The sequence below is a fragment of the Olea europaea genome, chromosome 12 (assembly GCF_002742605.1).
Source record: "Olea europaea var. sylvestris chromosome 12, O_europaea_v1, whole genome shotgun sequence".
NCBI classification, from domain to species: domain Eukaryota; kingdom Viridiplantae; phylum Streptophyta; class Magnoliopsida; order Lamiales; family Oleaceae; genus Olea; species Olea europaea.
In genome coordinates this window covers 14,100,580-14,115,151 of record NC_036248.1, presented here as the reverse complement: position 1 = coordinate 14,115,151, position 14,572 = coordinate 14,100,580, and the positions used below count along the sequence as shown (strand labels likewise).

Genomic DNA, 14,572 nt, shown 5'->3' with positions numbered 1-14,572 from the left:
TTTTTTAATAATCATTCTTTTATGCAAAAAATTGTATTAGATTATTTTAAAAATTAATTTATCAAGAAGAAAAAGTAACAATAAGAAAAAAAATTCCTAAAAATTATCAAATTTTTTTTATATATAAATTTTTTTTAGATGTTAAAATAATTAAGATGAAAAATTTGTTGGCTCAATTTCTTGTTGCTATAATTCAAATGTATTTTTTTAAATATTATTATTTTAGTCTAAGTGATTTTTTACTTATAAATGATGTATTTGATAATACTATATTCAATATAAGTAAGTCGTTTAATTAATCGAATTATTTTTTTTATTGTTGAATATCTAATTGATATAATTAAATCGTTTAATTAATCGAATCAATTTTTTATTGTTTGCAGTCTCCCTTTGTTTCCTTATTTAATATGCTAATATCTCCTTTTATAAAATTCAAGCTATGTATTGCATGGCGCAAGACTAGTTTTTTTAAAAGTCTTGACTAGTCAAAGTGTCAATTTAAAAGACTTCTATAATCTATGGAGTACTAACTTTTTAAACAGAGTAGAAAAATAAAATTTCACCAATTGTCACAAAAGAAAAAAGTCTTGTAAATGTGTTTTCTTATGCCATTTCTTTATTCTTCTATTCTCTTCTCTTCTCTGAGCCCCAGGGCTATGATTAAAATAATAATAATAATAATAATAAATCTCTTTTCTTATATTTGTTCTTTTCTCCTTTTGCCCTTACTTTTTTCCCCATCTTTTCTCCCTATTTTCTACAGAAAAATAAATTGTAATAAATAAAAAATTCTTGTAACATTTTTTCTATGAACATTAGAGGTTTCTTTATTTTTTTTTCATCGAAAAGTGATTCAATATCATAATATTTCTTTTTGCACTTATTTATTTATATATCTAAAGGTGACTTAAAGTTCTTATATTTTTAAATTTTTCATTTGATTACATGATGGATGGGATGGTGATGGGAATGGATATGAGTATCGAACCTCCACCTTTTGGGAACTTTTCACCTGTGAGTTGTCTTTATACCAAAGTAAATTCTATTTTAAATTAAAGTATTCAAAAGTCAAATTAAGCCTATAAAAGTTTTTAAATGAAATTCTTCAAAAAAGTTTTATTTAATTCAATACAAAACTATAGGGGTCTATTTGATTGCAAGTATATAGTTTGTATGGAAAGAAAATAAATTTTAGATAATTCAATTGACTAAAACTTATTTGAATGTAAATTGTCAATTAAACGCGTTTGGTTAATTAATTTTCAATATAGAAAATATTTTACTTGTCCAATTTTTATTAATGGGTAGATGAGAGATGATGAATAAATAAGAGATAGTGAATTCCCTAGAAAAAAATCTTACTCTCCCTGAAGAAAATATTTTTCTTGATTTTGACGAAATATAGTTACATGATCAAAAGTAGGAAAAAATTTTCCATGGAAAAAACATATTTTCCATATAGAATATTAACAATTAAATGCACCCTAGAAGTCTATGAATTTCACAAAAGTTCATTACTTTTATTTAAAAAAAAAAAAAAAGGAAAACTCTATAAAAGCATAGACTGAATACATGTACTCATCAGATGTATATATAAAAATATATTTGTGAATTGTTGAGACAATATATTTTTTCGAACCTCTTGCCTAAAGAACATAATCAAACAAATCTATAAAAAAATTAAAGAATCATGTTACATTGACAAATTTGGTTTACAAACTATGTGTTGACAATATCTAGGTCAATCATTTAAAAAACGGTTTTTGAAATCAGCAAAAATCAATGACCTAAATTTTGTCAATATTTAGTTTGTAAACAAACTTTGTATAAGTAGATTAATTCAAAACTAAAAGTCAAAGTTCATAAAAATATTGGTTTTATTACATCATCTAAAATTAAAAACAGTACCCTAGGAGGAAAAAAAAAGGTCATTACATATTTTCTCATGAACCAAAAACTAGAAATTCGTAATCCAACCATCAACAGAAACAGCGACTCCTTTTCTGATAATCTCTAAGCCGATTTCAAGTTCGATAATTACGATAGATTGGTAGCTATGGTGTTATAGCGTCTGAAGAACATGAATTATTCCTCTTAGTTATAGGGTTCTGCAAGTTCAAAGGCATGATGCTTCAATAGTGTGTGATCGTGGTCATATGTAGAGAACTCTACGTCCCCAGCGAACGATAGCAAGTCCCTCCCATTCACTCCACCACTACCGCCACCGCACTGGTCACCAGTCAACCCCAAAAAATCCCGAGTCAAGCCATCGCATTTTTGCCACGTGGCAAGATTTCCGGCTGCGAATGCCAGGTATTCCGGTGGTTCGGCTGGTGTGATGGTCACTTGCCTCATAGTGCTCATATCCGACTGGGTCATGGTAGAGCTCACGTGACCAACAGAATGTGCACCTATAGTGGCTGCTTTTTGGAGCAATGCAGTGGCTGAGATGGCTGCCACGCTGGCAATGGCGGATGTTGCTGACTGTACGCTGACGTGGAAGTTCTGGAAGGGTGACGTCATTATATTCTCGTGAGATTCTTGATAAAATGGTAAAGAGATCACGGGAATGTGGGTGGTTTCAGGTTTAATATGGAGTTGGTTTTGGCTAGGGTTAGGATTAGGGTTTTGAGGTGGGTTCCAAGGGTTTAGAGGGCTATGGGGTGGTGGGTTTTGGAGGTGGCGCTGTTGGTCTGAGAAGAGGTATAAAGGTGGAGGAGGACTTTGTGGGCGGAGATGGAAAGGTTGGCCATTAGGGTTTGATAGTGGTGGTGGTGCCCCTGCGGTGAGTATGGAGTTTGCCGAGATTCTTGCAGTTTCTTCAGCTAAAGCATCACAGAATGCTCTGTGGGTTATGAAGCTATCCTTCCTACAAAAATTGACACAGAACAACAGAATTATTTTCATGAAAAAGAACGTATTAACAGTATAATATTGCTTTTCATGAATAGAACAGACAAAATTGCAAATATTTGGGACCATAATCATTATTTTCTACTCAGTTGAATCAAAAAAGAAATATCGTTGTTATAATTTCGGTAACTAACAACATTATTAACGCTTCAAATCACAATCAAATTTCAAAACTACATAAATATCAATATTCTAAAAGGCGTAAGACGTGAAAGTTAAGCCTTAAGTTTTGCGAACCCAGGCGTGCTTTTGATGCCTAGATGTAATAAGGTATCGCCTATTTTAATTATTGCAGATCAATAAATAAAATAATGCATATTTTTTAAATTTATAAGAAATTCATACATATTTCTCAAGTCATGTCCAACAAAAATGTAATTCTCAAAACCATAAGTACTCCAAATTTATAATGCTTTGTTTGTGAGCAAAGCGGACCATTTTTTTTTTCTTTTTATGTTTTTGCAATGGTTGAGCAGTTTTTTCTAAATTGTACTTCAAGACAGGAAAATACTACTAGCCAAAATAAAAAGGAGCATGCCTTAATCCGCACGGGCTCACGAGCTGTCTGTATATTATTCTGCCTAAGCACGAGAAGAGTGCAGAACCCAAAGCCTAGGGAGGCCTTTTAGAATATCAACTAATATTAAAAATTGAAATAAGAATAAATATATAGTACATATAAACCTCCTTATGGATTTAATATATAAATTAGGTTATAAATTCAATCAAAGTCAAACATTTTAAGCCTCCGTTTGTTTTCCATTCTTTCTAAATTAAAATAAAAAATATGATCGTTATTCATCACATCAAACTACTAAATTTGAATTTTTATCTTTTGTGTGGAGTTCATAACGACTATATTTTTCATTCTTATTTCTGCAAAAATGGAAAACAAACGCCCCCTTAAATATTATTCATTATTATTCACACATTTTTATGAAACTTCTTCTTTATAATTTTGCCAAATGGAGACTGAAGAATAAAAATCAAAGAACCATATATCCTTGCACGCTTGCCCATTTGGACAGTACAATATTGTGACAAGTTAGAGAAACAGTAGGTACGTACTTGTGTGTGATCCTTTTGTATCTAAAAGATGCCATAATAAAGTACTAAAGATGTCACATTGCGTAATGTGTATGTGGGGACTGATAGTCGCGTAATGTTCGTGCATGCAGTGAGAGTACAAATATATGTAAAAGTGTGTACAAATTCCCGTGTCATAATGATTAAAACTTCTAGAAAATAAAGCTCATGCAATAAACGAAGATAAGTATGTTCAATTTCAACTTAAAATCAGAACTTGTAATGCTCTGAATGATGAGAGGCAAAGAAAACGAATCCACATACCAGATAATTGTGCAGTTTATCAGTTTTTTTATGACATATTTTCAGATTTTTTACAGGGATTCTACCATGAATACCCAAAAGTATTCCAACTTCTATAACGTTTAAATTGACCGATAGACACCCCTCTACTGTGTAATGAGCAAGATTTTATCGTAATTTTAATAACATACACGAAGATTCGACCGACAACTTTAGACTTGACGGTGCAATGACAAATGTTTGAACATAAGCTTAAGACTTGGACAGTACTGTAATAAAAAATGATGCTCTACTGAAGATTGGACTATATTATAGAACAAAATTTTAGCTCTTTATAATCCTTATCGTAGACTCTACCCTCCCAAAACAAGCTAATGATCAGGTTTGTGGTTCTCCTCCACAATCCAAAGATAAAAGTAGTTCAGCTTAACTACTAGTTATTGCTATCCATGAATCTTGAATAGAGGAAAAAGCTAAGAATTTTGGCGTTTAGGCTAATTTCTGTACAACATTAAAAGAAAAAAAATAAAAATTCTAATATGCTTTCGCTGATTGCTTTTCTGAGAAACTCCACATAAATAATTGAGGTATCTCTTTTCCAAACTCTCTCAAACCTCCTTGCAATCAGAAATACCAAAAAGAAAGCAGAAATTAGAATGGTTATTAATTTCTATAACACCTCCCCACTACCCAATAATTATCTCTCCTTTTGAATCTATCATGCGCCTGTACTCTATATATATAAAAAGAGAACTGTTTGAAGAAATTATAAGTAGGAAGAAACAGCTGCATGAACGTGATGATTACACTTGCAGACCAAAGTGGAAAGGGGGTGGCAAATTCAAGTATTTATTTGAAAATGGGCAAAATATATCCATAAGAAAAATTACAAGAAAAAGCTAAGGGTTATGAAAAATAAGGGGGTTGCCTGCTTGAGGAAAGAACAAAGAAGAATCCTCCCAACCCCACTTTTGTTGAATTTTTCAGGCATACAGTTCTAATTAATTAATTATTTATTTATTTCAATTAATTTTAAAAAATTAATTGGGAAAATTGCTCCATTGAACCCCAACATATTTCTCGAGTAGCAAATATTTTCCAAGGCAGTATGTTAGTCCTTGAATTTTTCTTATGTCTGCATAATTGGTCCCCGATCACATTTTAATTAAAAAAAATATATTTTGGACAATTTTCATCCTCACAAATTAACTATGCAACTATAGTGAAAGATTGAATATCAATTTGCTATTTTTCAAAGATTGGAAGTCACTTGTTACTCTAGCAATATTGGAGAAAGATATATTCATGCTTTTAAGAACTTTCTATCTTTTACTTTATTCCTGTTATGAAACACTCAAATCCTATAAAGGGGTTATGATTTGAATGGAATTACATTATTAGATGGCTGAATTTCTAAGCAGAAGGCTTGAGAGATCGAGAAATGTAAAAAGCTATATAAATGGTGGTAAAACCTAAAGGCAAAGCATTGCAACTGATAGTAGCCACTTTTCTATAGCCCCAATGCTATATAATTGAATTATAAATAACTTATAAAAAGTTCCAACAATTTAACTTTAAAGTTTATATCTTATAATCAACGCGTCTTTTTGCAAGAAGATTCAAAAATTTTTGGGTTAAAAGCTAGACACATGGACTTTTGACATTACATGACACTATCTACAACATTCAAACACAAGACATGCAGAAATTTAAAACTTTTAAGAGAGAATAAATTTATTTATTTATGTCTTATCTTCTATTACAACAAAAGTTGTAATTATTTTCTTTTCATCCAAGGAATTATCTTATTTGAGGCAGATAATGATTGAGCTAAGGGATGCTCAAGTTCTTATTCTTGATGACACTAATTATGTCTATGGAATTAACTCATAAGTTAGTGTTCACATGCCATTTTCTCAAAGTGAAATCAATAGTATATGCATTGGATTTTGACAATCTCAATATTTTTTAATTATTTGAAGATGATTTTTTCCCTTTGTTTATCTTCTTTTCTTTTTGTGTTATGCTTGATATTTTCTCATTAACATATGGTGAAAGTTTCATACCCAAAACTCCACCATAGGGATTCTAATGTCCCTTCTTTTTCATATTCCAAACGTAAATTCAAAGGTAGAGAGATGAAGCATGGCGACACTCTTAGATTACGAGGAAATTTAAGATGTGAAAAGGGCACATAGAAGATAAACTACGTTTAAAAGTATTTGAGAATATTGAAGAGGGTGCGTTCAATATATAATATATTTATCCTTGAGAATCCGAGGCGGGATTTTTTTTTTTTTTTTCATGTGAACCACTCGGTTTTTGTTTTGTATTTGAGAATATTCATGTTCTTTTTTGCTCTTGGAGATAAGGTGAGGTTGATGTTTCACATGTTACCTTTTGCAGTAAAAAGAACATATCATAATACTAACTTAATTGAGTTGAAAAAAACTATGTACACATTATAAGATGGAAATTGAAGTCAAAATTCAAGACGCATTTGGTACATTGAAGAGGACAATATCTTCTCTTCGTTCATATTAATATTTACAATCAAACGTTTCAGTAGCATGCCTTAGGATTCATCAACTTTAATAATATTTAATTAATTGTTAATTTGGATTTATTAGATCTCACATGTTTAAAAATCCGAATTTATTGGTATAGAACATTTTTATGTTCTACTCTATATGCCTAATATATGAGAGAGCCAAAAATGTTGGTTTTTACTGGAAAAAAATGTTAAGTATGCTAAGACTCAATTATATTAGATACAATTAAGAAAGAGATATTTGTGAAGCATTTATTTGGCACCGTGTCTTGTTTACATATGAAGTATATGTCACGACAACAATTGACGCGAGTGAAAGATAACAAAAAATATATATATTTTTTACCTTTTTATTTTTAATGTGTACAATGCATCCCACCATGTTCCCGTTTGATGGAGATTAAAATCTGATTTTTAGTAAATTTTGATAGAAGTTAATGAAATATATGGTTGAAAAGTCTTAGGACCCATAAAATATGCAGTAAAATAAATTGTTGATTTTGATTTTGACTTAGATTATAATTTAGCTTTTAATTGTTACCAAATAGGGGCTATATGAGCATACATCAACTTATAATTTTATCCTCGCATAAAATTGTGGCTCAATTGACAATGGACGTGACTTGATCATATTAAATCACTCGATCTAAAAATTTAGATTATTAAAGAAAAATATATGTATATGATCAGTTAAACTTTGCTTTAACAATAATATATATTGAATCGTGAAACTCCATTTTAAGACATTAAACTCGCAAAAAGAAGTAATTCAAAGACTTGTATGTTTTCATATTTAAATCAAATAAAATTTCAATATTAACAAAACAAATGGATTGTAAATTGACGAGAATATAAAACATAGATCCCAAACTCTTATAAATGAATTATAAATTTAGTCAAATCAAATATTAATTTCAACCACATATTTATAATTACTATTATTTTATCATCCTCAATTTTTGTTGAACCCATGGCTAAAAAAATTTACCTCCTTCTATTCTAAGTTTTTGTTTGAAAGAGATTATTTGAATCGAAAAATGATTTTATTGAACAATGAATTATTTAAAAGTTTAAAAAAAAAAAAAAATTGTGGGTGGGGCTCATGATGTGTTAAATTCTTTATGTGGAGAAAGTGTAATTAAAACTGAATTTGAAGAAAATGGTTTTCAAATAGAGGTGCCAAACAAACCCTAGATGTTGGGACTAAAACACTGGAGAAGTTAATGATTGCCATATCTCTGAAATTTCTACTTTTCCATTACAATAATTTTGTTTGCAATTGAGTAATATTGAAGAATATTTATATGGGTCCACTCTTTAGTTCACGGGTCTTCTATTGCCAGATTCTCTTTCAAGCACTTTCTTCTTACCATCAGTAAATTATTACTAAGGCCCATTTGGCCTCCATTATTTCAATTTATAATTTTTAAAATAGTATTTTTTGGAGAATGTGTGGTTAGAAAATAAGGAAAAATTTTAGATTTACGTATAATATTATTTTATAGAAAATTTTGTGATTGAAAATAAAAGAGAAAATTATAATTTAAAATAACGGAGGCCAAACGGGGGCTTAATATCAACCACATAGTTCATGGGATGCACAACTTTTTAACCATACATTTCATTAATTTTTTTCTAAAATGATCAGCGGCTAAGAGATAATATCATGGACACTGTCAAAGAAATTGAAGTATGTGTCTCAACAAAGATTGGAGAAGTGCTAGCAAATGAGATTGAATTTATGGACAAAGAAATAAAGGGAAAATACTAGTTGAGATATATATTTTTTATTTATCAGACATTATTATTATAGATGACAGTAACGAAGATCAAGTGACAGGAGTGTGAATTTACGATTTTGTCCTCATTAGCTCGGTAAATTATGACTAGGTTAAACAATTTGGTGATTATATTGCCACCTCATTTTTTTTTTGTTCGACCACTTATAATTGTATTAAAGTTCTCAATTTTTGTTCATTGTCACACTTATGCTCCTAAATTTTATTTCGTCTCATTCTTATCTCAAACCTTGCATTAACTACCACATATTGTCCCTAACGATGCTTGAAGTCCAAAATCTATTACAAGGACGTAAAGAGACATATTTGCTCATCATATTTCTAAATAAGAAAAAAAATATGTAAGTGTGACAAATATTTATCCTCATTTTAAAGTAAACTAAAAATATATTTGGACGGAATATGTTACTTAATGAAAAATTGAGGATAAAAATAAGAGAAAAGGAGGTTGGGTCAGAAGCACAGTAATAAGCAAAGATTAGGAACCATTGATACACTTAAACATAGAATAACGTAAGAAAAATGTAGTGATAACATAACCATTCTAAAAAAAATTTCAAAATTTACAATTTTGCTCTCATGAAGTATTTTCCTATAAATTTGGATTAGGGTTTATTATTTTTTTTGTTCCACCACTTGTAGTTGTATTAATGGTCCTCAGCTTTTGCTCATTGTTGCACAATTATGTTTTAAGTTTTTTATGTCACATTCTTATTCTCGAACTTTCATTAATTACCACATTTTATCCTAGATGACGGTTTTCGTCTAAAAAATCTGTATTAGTAAAGAAACTAATTTGCCCATCGTATTGGGATCTTCCCATGTTTAATAAACCGTAAAAAATTAGATGAGATGTCAACTTTAGTTAGAGTTCATTTTAAATGCAAAATTGTAAGCAAACCCCATCACCGTCAAAATTTGAACATTATCTCGTGAGAGGTCAGCAATGGATCACTAACTCAGCCCTATGAATAAATAGCATTATTCTTTAAAAGTATATTTTCGTGTCAACTATCTCAGCCTTTCTTTGATCTTCATGTTTGGGAGAAAATATGTTTTAAAATTGTGATTTTTGGAAAATATGTGGTTAAAAAATAAAGACAAATTTTATGTTTACATGTCAAATTATTTTATAGGAGAATGTGTGGTTAAATATCAATTTTGAGAAAAAAGGAGCTCAAATAGGGGGCATAATGTTTGTAAATAAGTGTGTAGAGAACAATGTAAAACGAAAATAATATGGAGATATGTATGAATATTAACTGACATATCCTATTGATTTGAGCACGATGACCTTTTATAACTAGAATACCTCGTTTGGTTCAACAAATACAAATTTGTAACTAAATATTTGTTTCTCTAAATTTTTTTGGACAAAATCCATCATTAGCGATAAGATATGTTAATTAGTGGAATGTTTAAGGATAAAATTCGATGCAATGATAAGGCCTAAACATGACAATAACTAAACAATAGATTTTAAATACAATTAAAATATGGTACATTAATTAAAAAATATGTGTTAATATAATCACAAATATTTTAATCTAGTTACGACAGAATACTGGTCACGATGTCATCTATATTTAATTACAAAATATATTTTGGAAAATAAGCAGCTTTCTCTTTTTTTCCTTTCAATACTTTCATTTAATTGGAAAATTAAGATCCTGTTTGGTACCTATTTTTTAAAATTCATTTTCAATCACGCATTTCATAAAATCTTAAAACTTATCAATTTTCAACCATTTATTTTATTATTATTATTATTATTATTATTTTTTTATCAAAATCTACTAAAAAATTTGACTTTTAATGAAAAAATGAGGCTAAAATTATGATATTTAAGGATTAAATTTACCAATGACCACCCAATTTTATTCTTAATGTTACCATGATTGCCCAATTTGATTTTGTTTCATCATGACCACCTAATTCTATACCTAGTGTTACCATGGTCACTCAATTTGATTTTATTATGACCATCTAATTTCATCTAATGTTTCAATATGGTCACCCAACTTCTTTTCACTAATTTTGAAAGGGGTAAAATGGTAATTTCGCATTATATAAAAAAATAAAATAAAAACTTATTTTTTTAAAAAAAATGTTTTTTAAAAAAATAGAAACTTATTTTTTATAAAAATCTTTTTAAAATAATATAAAAACTTATTAAAAATTTATTTTAGAAAAATGTTCCTTAAAAAAATCTTATTTAAAAAAAGCTTTTTTAAAATAAAATAAAAAATTATTTAAAAAAATACTTAGAAAAAAAAATAAAAAAGTATTTAAAAAAATGTTTTTTAAATAAAAAAGTTTTATTTTTATTTTTATAGTATTTTATATATAATGTTAAAATTACCATTTTATCCTTTTTAAAATTAACAAAAATGGTGAAAAGAAGTTGGGTAATCATAGGGAAACGTTATATGAAATTGGATTGTTACGATGAAATAAAATAAAATTGAATGATTATGGTGACACTAAGGGTGTGTTTGATATGGCTTGGAACTCCATCTTCCAATTTTACCTTGTTTGATAGCATTTTTTTTTCTCTAGGATTGGTTTTCCAACTATCTTGCCACATAAGCCAATTTCCACCTTAATTCTCGGTTACTGTAGCGGCATTTTTTTCAATATATATATTTTTTGACAAAGGAAACAAATTCTAAAAATTATTGTAGAAAATATTTTCTTTTAATTGACAATTTTCATGTACAACAAAGTCAAACGAATACAAAAAAATAGATGATTTTCTTAAAAAAAAATTTGGTGATGGAAACAAATTTTATCCCCAATATCAGTACATTATATCTCTTTAATTGACAATTTTCATGTAAAATAAAGCCAAATAAATACCAAAAAATACTTTTATTTCAACATTTTTTATGTGGAAAATTATACCAATCAAACACAATAATTTACAATTTTCATGAAAATAATTTTTAGGTAATTCAATTTTCTAGAATTCGTTTTCTAGGCAATTCAATTCCATCTTTGCAATCAAACAATCCCTAAGAGTGTGTTTGATTGTCATAGAAAATATCACCTAGAAAAAAAAATGTTTTCCTTGTTTTGAGGAAAACAAAATCCACCTTCGCCCAAGGAAAATATTTTTCATGGAAAAAAATAGCAATCAAACACCCCAAATAGAAATTTGGGTGAAAAAATGATATTTTTCATGAAAAATAAATGTAATCAAATACACCCTAAGTGTAAAGTTGAGCACCCATGATGAAACAAAAATCAAATTGAGTGATCATGACGACATTAAGTATAAAATTCGGTAGTCATTGGTGGATTTAACCCTGATACTAGTGTTTGGCTATGTAATGCATGGCTATTGCATGTCTTGAATTTTCTTGGAGGTGATATTAGTGTGGTAACTTACTTGAGTATTGAGTATTCACGAGAGAGAATTACATTGAATGAATTTTGGGAAGTGAAGAAAGTATTAAGTTGATTTTCTTCGACAAATAGAAAAAAATAATACATTTTCAGAGAGAATTTCTTTACTCTCTTTCTCCCTTTCACATGAGAAATAGAAAAATGAGCTTTCTTCAGAAGGAAAATATATTAAAGCAATCTTTCTAAAAAAAGAGAGAAAAAAAAATAAATATGACATGTAAAGTATCTGTATTCTATTCATCATCACCCATGAAATATGAACTATAAAGCAAACATAGCCAACACTATATTTTTATTTTCACATATGAGAAATAGGGAAGAAGGGAAAACAAAGAATTGAGCATTTGTAATAGAAGAGTGTAAAAGAAGTGACAATTGAAGCAATAACTGAACAATCTATATTTTCAATCCTTTATACTCAGCAATTAATTCGAGTAAACCACAACATCCACGATCCATAGACTGAATGTTTTACATATATAGTATTCAAACAATCAGTAATTCTAAAAAAGACCGATTGAAATAGATGTTGCCAACTTTTAATATCTGGTCCATTTGATTCGGGAGGTAAAATCAATGGAACTTCTTTGCAGTGACGTTGATGAAAAATAATCCTTCATGCTGATGTCCTTCTGTTTCGCTTCAAAATTTTTATAATGTCTATTACTTTGCTTCTTCCCATCTAATAAGCTAAAACCATGTGGTGTTGTTGCATAAGTAATGGTAATTTTTGTTTATTAAAAAACATTCACGAGCTAGAAACAAGTATGAAAGTCCAACCTTTTCATGGTTCCAACGCTGAATGAAGTGCTGGGCAATGTCTCTACAAGATGATCCTTAAAGAGTACAACGAACATTATGTCATGGTATATGAGGATATTTCTTTTAATTGAATTCATCTTTCACAGCATTTTCCGAAGAATTTGCTTCCGGTTCTGTATAAAATTTAAAGGAGTTAATACATATATCAAACACACTGGAGTGCTCTAGATATCTTCTACCTATCGAGATGAAAATCAAGCCTCAATCAAAAATATTGATTAATATTATTGGCTTTTAGTTACTTACCTAGTAGGTCTATTTCTGGGACGATGCTATGATATCTCTATTTAGGATATGTTTTATATTCACTATTGAAATTTATAACATATGGTTCAAGAATCACTAAATTGAAAACAAATGTAGTATTGTGATTAAATCCATTAACCAACTGAGGTTTGACTACCGAGATGTTGAGATAAAATATTTCATATATTCCAATTGATTGAACTTTGTTATTAATTCCAAGTTTCAATAGTTTCCTATAATCTTACACATCTTAATGAAAAAAAAAATATGTACTTTATAGTAGTTTTTTCCAGGCTATAGAAAAGGAGGGAAATCACCTACTCTGTGCTCAGTTGTGTCATATTGGCCAAAACATAAATCTAGTCATTCAATAAAGCATACGTTGTAATCCACAATGATAAGCTTTCCATGGTTTGACCTACATGTAGCAAATATTTTATAGTTAGTAATTCAAATAAAAAATAAGTACACAAAAATTTTAAATGTGTACATAAATAGGAATCTCCACTTAATCCCAAATGAATTTTCTTTGAGTTCATGAATAGCGTACCACAGGTCAAGTCCAGTTGAGAAATGTTTAGGATATCGCAAAACTTAACATTTTCGTGAATGTGAAAAAGCATTCTCTTACTATATGAGTTGTAAATTTTTGAAGCAAGAGAAACTTTCTTGGTTATGCTATTTTGGGCTTTGCTATAACCAATGAAGAATTGTCTTGATTATATGGATTATAGCTATGAGAAATGACTAATAATAATTTTTATTGCAGTTGGATTAATTCAAATTACACATTCTTGAAGAACAAAGCTACTGTTATTCTAGATGATGAAGTTCTTTGTAAATTTTTTTTTTAAAGCATTATACATTGAATAATATTTATTAGTTGCTGCTCTCATGACAAGCCACTTCATACGATGCAAAATTACGAGTTGCACAATGTCCTTCACAATAGAGTCTATCTTTTTGGGTAGTTTCCCTCCCCTGCACTTAAGCAAAACAAATTATGAGAAATAAGCTTTAGTACATTATTGCAGCATTATTCGAAAACAGAACTTTAAAGGAGAAAAATAATTAACACACTCAGTTTTCATTCATTAGTCACATTCTTCATCATATTTTCCTCTGCTTCCATGAACTTCTTTTGAGCATTTTTTATCACACTTTGAGCCTCAGCCAGTTGAGTCTTTACTGTAACTTTTGCATCAGCCAATTTTGCACGCATTTCATCAAATGAATTTTCAATCTACCTAAGTTCATCAGATTAGAAACTATGACAATGATCTTATAACATCATAAAAATAAAAGGAAAATCTTACAAAATAATACATTTTTAGCAAATTCTAGCTCAATTCCAATAGCCTTTTTCAGATTATCTTCCTGCATGGAGGGTAAGCTACTATCAATATTTCAAACGACTTCTTGCCATCTGCTAAAACGGATGCATGAGCAGTTTTTCAAGCTTAAACTTCAATTCGACAGCAGTTTTAGCTTGTTCGTAGATGGA

The 14,572-nt window shown here is 29.2% G+C and overlaps 1 protein-coding gene across 1 annotated transcript; it reads right to left on the bottom strand.

Moving 5' to 3' along the window:
- Positions 1–1,839: 1,839 nt before the first annotated feature.
- LOC111406647 lies at positions 1,840–14,290 on the bottom strand. The gene is made up of 5 exons (XM_023036035.1): positions 14,171–14,290; positions 13,995–14,049; positions 4,264–4,391; positions 3,452–3,535; positions 1,840–2,994 (listed from the first exon to the last, which is right to left on the bottom strand). Exons 1-5 carry the CDS (start codon positions 14,288–14,290, stop codon positions 2,095–2,097), a joined length of 1,287 nt encoding a protein of 428 aa, XP_022891803.1. The 3' UTR covers positions 1,840–2,094.
- Between the last annotated feature and the right edge of the window lie 282 nt (positions 14,291–14,572).